General features: G+C 38.4%; 1 protein-coding gene across 3 annotated transcripts in view; it reads right to left on the bottom strand.

Annotated features, from left to right (window-relative positions):
- LOC105511619 overlaps positions 1–7,136 on the bottom strand; it is a 31,255-nt gene that overhangs the window by 23,368 nt on the left and 751 nt on the right. Inside the window, exons 1-2 of one of the 3 annotated variants that reach the window (XM_011941792.1) lie at positions 5,979–6,138; positions 3,728–3,879 (exon numbers count right to left, since the gene is read on the bottom strand). In XM_011941792.1, coding sequence (XP_011797182.1) covers positions 3,728–3,879; positions 5,979–6,046 — 220 coding nt within the window. In that variant the 5' untranslated portion in view covers positions 6,047–6,138. Of the gene's footprint in view, positions 1–3,727; positions 3,880–5,978; positions 6,139–7,136 lie in introns of those variants that run through there. The other 2 variants (XM_011941793.1, XM_011941791.1) reach the window with 2 other exon arrangements.

Here is a 7,136-nt window from a genome sequence, read left to right as displayed (position 1 = left end):
AAAAAAAAAAAAAAAAAAAAAATTAAAAACTATAAAATTGCATCCGTGATTAGTGCTATGAAGCAAGATTGAGTGGTTCTATGAAAAATTTAATGGTGGGATTTGTGACTTAGATAATTCAGTGAAGACATCATTAAAGTAGATGAATAATAGAGACCAGAAATAGACTGTGCAAAGGCCCTGTGGCAAAAGGAGCATGTCAAGAAGGGACTGAACAGGCCAGGATAATAGCAGTAGAGAAAGTGCATTAAATTATGGCTCATGTTGACATTAGAGAGGTGGGTGGTTGGCCAACTATGCCAAGTCCCAAGAACCATTGAAAATGTGTAAATGGAAACAATGGATTGGAAGAGATTCAAGTGAATGTGGGTAGACTAGATAAAAGGATATCTCAGTTGAAAATGTGAGAGTAGGGTAGTACCAGGGAAAATGGGAAGAGGTATTCATATTTGAGAGTTATTTGGAAGTAAAATTGGCAATACTTGGTAATGGATTTGATGCAGGGAATGGGAGAAATTGAAATGTTATACACCTTTTGAGGTTTCTGAGTAAAACAATACAACAAAAACTCCACTCAGACAGAAAGCTCAAAATATAGGTTTGAATAAGTCCGAGGATTATTTATAGTAATTGAGGACAGGAGTAAATACTTATTATACTGTAGTTTATATGTGTTGATAATAATTTGTGTGCCCCACTAGAGTAGAACGAGGTACTCCTGTACCATCTTGTTATAGTTCTTAAGACACTATTATTCCTGGTTGATATCTATCTCTTTCTCTAGACTGTGAGCTCCATAAAGGTAGACAGTAGGTTTTTATTATATCTCTTGCAGGCAATCTAGTTTCTGGCATAGTAACCACTCAAATATTTGCAGAGTGAAGTAATTAGGTCATGACTTAAACTTTAAATCTTTTTATTTTCCAAAGTAATTTTACTATAGTTATACAATTTAAATGTCTTTTTTTTTTTTTTTTTGAGACAAAGTCTCGCTCTGTAGCCCAGCTGGAGTGCAATGATGCAATCTCGGCTTGGCTCACTGCAACCTCTGCCTCCCGGGTTCAAGTGATTGTCCTGCCTCAGCCTCAGCTGGAATTACAGATGCCTGTCACCACACCCAGCTAATTTTTGTATTTTTAGTAGAGACAGGTTTAGTAGAGACATGTTGGCCAGGGTGGTCTCAAACTCCTGACCTCAAGTGAGCTGCATGCCTTGGCCTCTGAAAGTGCTGGAATTACAGGTGTGAGCCACTGCACCCAGCCTTAAATAAGTTTTAATGTAAAATTTTTCTAGATTCAAAATTTCCAGATAATAACTTTATTTCCTCATTTATATTTAAACTCTATTATTGCTGCATTACTGATTATGGTCAGATCTGACTGTTCGAATAATGATCACCACCACCACCACATGCTAGTTGTGATGATTGATTTTAGGTATCAACCTGACTGGATTAATGAATACATAGATAAGTGGTAAAGCATTATTTTGGGGTGTGTCTGTGAGGGTGTTTCCAGAGGCGATTGGAGTATGAGTCTGTGTGGACTAAGTGGGAAAGATTCACCCTCAATGTGGGTGGGCAACATCCAATCAGCTGGACGCCCAGACAGAACAAAACAGAGGAAAAGTGAATTGGTCTCTCTGTCCTAAAGTTGGGATACACTCTTCTGCCCTTGGACATGAGAATGCCAGGCTCTCCAGCCTTTGGATATCAGGACTCACACCAGCTCCCCTCTGGGTTCTCAGGCCTACATACTTGGAATGAGCCACACTACTGGCACCCCAGGGTTGCTAGCTTGCAGACGGCCTGTTCTGGGACTTCTCAGCATTCAAAATTGCATGAGCCAATTCCCCTAATAAATCCCCTCTCCTGTATTATCTATAATCTATTGGTTTGGTCTCTCTGGAGAACCATAACTAATACGGTAGCATAGGGTATAGTCCTATGTGTCCATCTAGGAGACTAAGTAATTTTGTATCACCCAGCATAGTGTTTTTTAGCATACTTTAAGAGTTATGGAATAAATTAACAGAGATCTCTCGCTAGTTACAGATGGTAACAGACCCACCAATTTTTCATTCTAGTCAGCAGATGGCAGTGTTTTACTTTATTTAGTTAACTGAGGTTTGTTTCCTGAGTCTTGCAACACAATTTTAACTTAATCCATGAACTAATACAGTATTTTTGAGTTAACTTTATCCTTTTGGAACCATAAATAAATGTTATAGAATAGGGGTTGTTTTAGGTTTTAAAAAATCGCACATTTTTTAGTCAACTTGAACTCTCTTAAACTCTTTAAATTTGCTTTTTACTTTAATTGCAAACAATTGTTCTCATTTTTGTAAACAGGAAAACCCTGTTTATTTACTTTATTCCTTAGCTTTATTTCTAAGAAAGGTCAACGCTGAACATTAATTCTGGAAATTAAGTTTAAATTATATTTATCCGAAGATGGCACAGTTAAAAGTTTCTTTGGTTGAGTTTGTCTCCTCTGAGCCCTGTCAATTCTGTATGGGACTTGAGACTGAGTCAGGAGACCTGGATTTCATTCAAATTGCTACAAAGTTTGCACTAGATGAGCTACACTGAGCCACTTGAATAATTTTTCACTACGATTTTTAATGAGTGAAATAAGTTCAATGTGTATACTACTATACAGTTGACCCTTGAACAACGCCAGAGTTAGGAGTGCTGATGCCCTCCCTGGCCTCTGCGCAGTTGAAAATCTGTGTGTAGTATCTGAATCCCCGAAAACTTAACTACTCATAGTCCACTGTTGACCAGAAGCCTTACTGATAACATAGTTGATTCACATATATTTTGTATATGTATTATATACTTACCTTTACAATAAAGCCAGAGAAAAGAAAATGCTCTTAAGAAAATCATAAAGAAGAGAAAATATATTCATGATTCATTAAGTGGAGAAGCATTATCATAAAGGTTTTCATCCTCATCATCTTCAGATTAAATAACCTGAGAAGGGGGAGGAAGAGAAAGAGTTTTTCTTGATGTCTTGGTGGTGGCTGAGGTGGCAGAAAATCTCCGTAGAAGTGGATTTGCATAGTTCAAACCTGTGTTGTTCAAGGGTCAAGTGTATTTATCCTGTAAAAACATTGTAAGTTTACTGGTTCTAAAAGTCTGAACTCTCCACAGAGAAACATACAGGAACTGAAGATGAAGACGACCTTTAAGTAGAAATAGAATTTATTTAATCAAAGCCTTCAACCCCCGTCTCTATTATAGTGCTGATAATTATGATAAACAAGGGCAAAACATGACACTATTCTCTTTCCTCCTGTGAGCCTGTAACTCTTTAAAGTTTAAAGAAGCTTTGTTACATATTACTTACTTAAGTATAAAGAGAAACAATACATCGAGCTACACACATGCCCCTTCCCAAAACAAAACAAACTCTCCAGTACCTCTTTTGAATGTATTTATAAGAAAAACAACAGAAAAAGTCTCTAATTAGAACTTTCTAAAAGCATTTCTCCCCAGTTAGAGTGCAGTAATGACTATGAATGGCCGTCTCAGGGACAGCTCATCAGTCAATTATAAGCAGTTCTGTAAATTGAGGAGTGAAGAATGATACTAAATTTCAATCAGTGCAGATAAATATGGCTTGTCATTATTCACTTGATATTTTAGACATCTTCCTTTAGAGGAAGATGCAGAACAGAGATATTGTCTTTTCTAAAGAATGGAGATTATGAGAACATTTACCTAAGACTATATTCTTGTCTGGAATATGGTTTTCATAGACACTCAATTCCCATAATCCCCAGAGACGTTCATTGGCTTGCCCAGTTAGCTTCCATCTGGTCCTTTCAAACCAGGAAAAACAACATAGTAATTCTATTGTTGCATCTAGTAGCCTGGAAAAATGGAAATATATATTTAATATAATTCTTACATAATATAGTGGCTCAGTAATTTTTAAATATGTCAATTAACACTTCCATTCCTTTTGATTTTTGTGTCACAGCATCATTTAGCACTCTATGTTCTGGAATAAATATCTCAAAATTCTAATTACACATGCTCATTTCTGGGATAATGCTACCTGACCAAGTTTAAATTATTTCTTGTATATCTTAAAAGCAAACATGTTAACAAAAAGTTAACATAAATAATTGTTTAAACAGCAAACTGTTAATATGTATTAACAAATTTTCCAAAATTGCTCTTTTCTATTATTTTTTCTTCCTCTTACTTTCAGATATTTTTCATGAACCCTTTATTTCCATTTTCCTTCATTTAAAATTACGCTTCACTCATTCATGTCCACAAGAATTTTCAATCATGTTAAAAGCCAATATGAGTTCTGTTTGCTTATTGTCACAGATAGCCTCTTGGTTATTATTCTCCACAATCACCTTATTCATGAATTGTAAGTTGGAGATCAGCCTCCCAGTGCAGAACTGTTTAGAAATAGCCCTTCATGCTTGCTCCTCTATTCCCAGAGGAGTTTGCTGCACATGCCTAGATCTCCTTCCATCTGGCTTCTGCACAAAGGGTTTATCCCACTTTAACACAATTCTTTGTATTATAGAGGACCTTGACTTTATCTGAGAGTGAATACATATGAAACAATAATCACGTTGCAGGAAAAACTGATTTGACTATGTTTTTTTCATACTCGAATACTAAGATGACAGTAAAACTACACTTACCCGGCAACAAAGACCAAAGGTAAGGCTGTAATGATGACAGAGCTGTAAAAAAGTAAATGTGAAGGGTCTGATTTTTCAATTATTACAGTACTTATTTATGTGGCTTCAGTAAAAAATAAAAAAAAAAAAAACTTGGTACATTTATTTTTATGTCTATCACTGAAAAACCTGAGTTTGTAAGACATTAATATGAAAACGGCTGCATTTGCATACTGATAGATTTGTGAACTTTATGCAATATATTTTTTAACAGAAAAATATAATTATAGTATTTTAAAATGTAACTCTTTCCTCCCTCAGTGTAAATCAAATCACAATGACAAGAGTCCTGAAACCTCTAATTGAAAATCTTCCTTTAAAAATGCATGATGATCTTAATGTTTAAAAGAAGTCAGCCTATTTTCTCAGTGTATATTCATGTTATCTAACGTTCTTTTTTCTCCAATTATTATACATACAGTTTTATAAGCGAATATTTAAGAGTCAAGAATTTTGTGGTATTTTGCCTAGAAATAGACTGGAAGAACACAAAATCTAAATAAAGAATAAACACCAAAAGGCCAAAAGGAAAGAAAGAACAACAAAAAAAGTACATGCACAAGCACACACCCCCCCCCATATAGGTGCTTTGTTTGTAATACTTTATTTCAAAATGTATTGTACAATGCTGTCTCAAATACTTCATTTGGGTTTAAAAGAGTTGTAGATGTTGGTATAGGTTGTTGATTTCAATGGAAAAATTATTGGCATTGAAAGATGGCAACTGAAATCTTGAACCTAACTGGGTTAATTAAGGTTACTTCGTGAGGATTAAATAAAAATATCAGAATTCTGCTCTGCCCCCCCACCAAAGGATATGGTATTTTTACTAAAGTATATTTTTAGGTTTGTTTTGGCATATTCTTTTCAAAGAGATTTGAAACTCTTAAATTTTTATAATTACAGTATCTTATATTTGAACTTTCAAAACATTACTCATTTTGAAGTAGAATCTAAAACTACATTTAAAAACATTTCTGACCACATTTGGTCTGTTTAAGGGACTAACCTTTGAACACACTAGTCTTATTTTGAAAGGGCAAGGTGCTTTTTTTTTTTTTAATAGCCAGTGCCGAAGAGAAGCAAAAACTGTGACCCCCCTCCCCCCAACACCACAAAGTGCTCACATATGTCATCTGTGTTTGTCAGCAATGTTACCTCCAAGTTTGTTACCTTGGAGTAATTGACGAGTAAATCATTACAAATGGGTCCAACTCTAAAGGCAAAATTGTCAAAAAGAAGAAAACAGCAAATCCACTTGCCTTATGTTTTTTAGAGGAAATCCTGAAACTTCTGTAGATTGCAGTGTTAGGAAAAACAAGTTTGTCATTAGAGCGATGCTATGACCACTTCCCTACTCTAACTGTTGTTTAAGGGAGTCCACTCCTAACTGCTGACTCAGTTTGTCTTCGCTGCCAGAACCAAAACGTGACCCAAATTGTCTACTGGGTTGAGTAGGAACAAACGGGCAAACTGATGATCGCTTGGCAGTTCTAGGTTTACTAAAGGATACTTATTTAGTCTAAACACTGTTTGTTGGGACTGCAAAGGTATAAACAATGCCCCTCCCAGGAAGGAAAAGGAAAACCTAAAATCTTAAGCAATGGACTCAAGGTCACTGACGGAAGGCACCATTTGAGACCGAGCTCCTCAACTCCAGTCCCATAATGGACCGGAGCCACACAGGAGAGCATGCAGGAGTTTCGAAGCTGCGTAGTAAAACAGCTGGCGTGGGCAGTTCTTCTATACTCTGGCTAGAGTAAAATTAACGCAGCTTTGCGTTTCCCCATCGCCGCTGTCAGCATCCAGCTAAAGGGTGTAGGGTTAAGGAAAGCGGAACCCAGTTGTCCTTTCTCAGCTGAGTCCTTTGAGAAACTGGGAATGAGAAGGGTGAGCGCCGCGGAGAGGGGCAGGGGTGGGAGAGGGGAGAGGGGAGCGGGGCGGGGAAGAGGCGCGTCTGGGGTTGAAGTCCAGCTGGGAGCATCCAGCGGCGCTGCCGGCAGACGGGGGCGAAGGCAGTCGCTGAGAGTGAGGGGAGAGGGGGAAGCCGAGGGAAGGGAAGGAAGTAAGGAAAGAGGAAGGAAAGGCAGGAGGGGGCAGAAGCTGAGCGGCTGCAATTTCTGCGGCCGGCTCAGTAGGAGGAGCAGAAGAGGAAAGAGGAGGATCCAGAGTCAGTCAGTCAGGCAGCCAGCGGGAGGTGGAGAAAGCAGGAGGAGGAGGAGGAGGATTAAAGATGGCCACCAACAGCTGCGGGAAACGGCAACAACCCCTCACTTTCCGGGATGGTCCCTGCGGGTCGGCCCGGCCTTGATGGAGAGACGAAACCCGAGGAGCGCCGAGGCTGAGGCGGCGGCGGCAGGGACCCAGCGAGGACGAGGACGCGGCGGAGCAGGGACGGGGGCAGGAGAAGGGAAAGGCGG

The sequence above is a fragment of the Colobus angolensis genome, unplaced genomic scaffold, assembly GCF_000951035.1.
Source record: "Colobus angolensis palliatus isolate OR3802 unplaced genomic scaffold, Cang.pa_1.0 Scaffold200, whole genome shotgun sequence".
Classification (NCBI taxonomy): domain Eukaryota; kingdom Metazoa; phylum Chordata; class Mammalia; order Primates; family Cercopithecidae; genus Colobus; species Colobus angolensis.
This window is presented reverse-complemented; position numbering and strand designations above follow the sequence as displayed.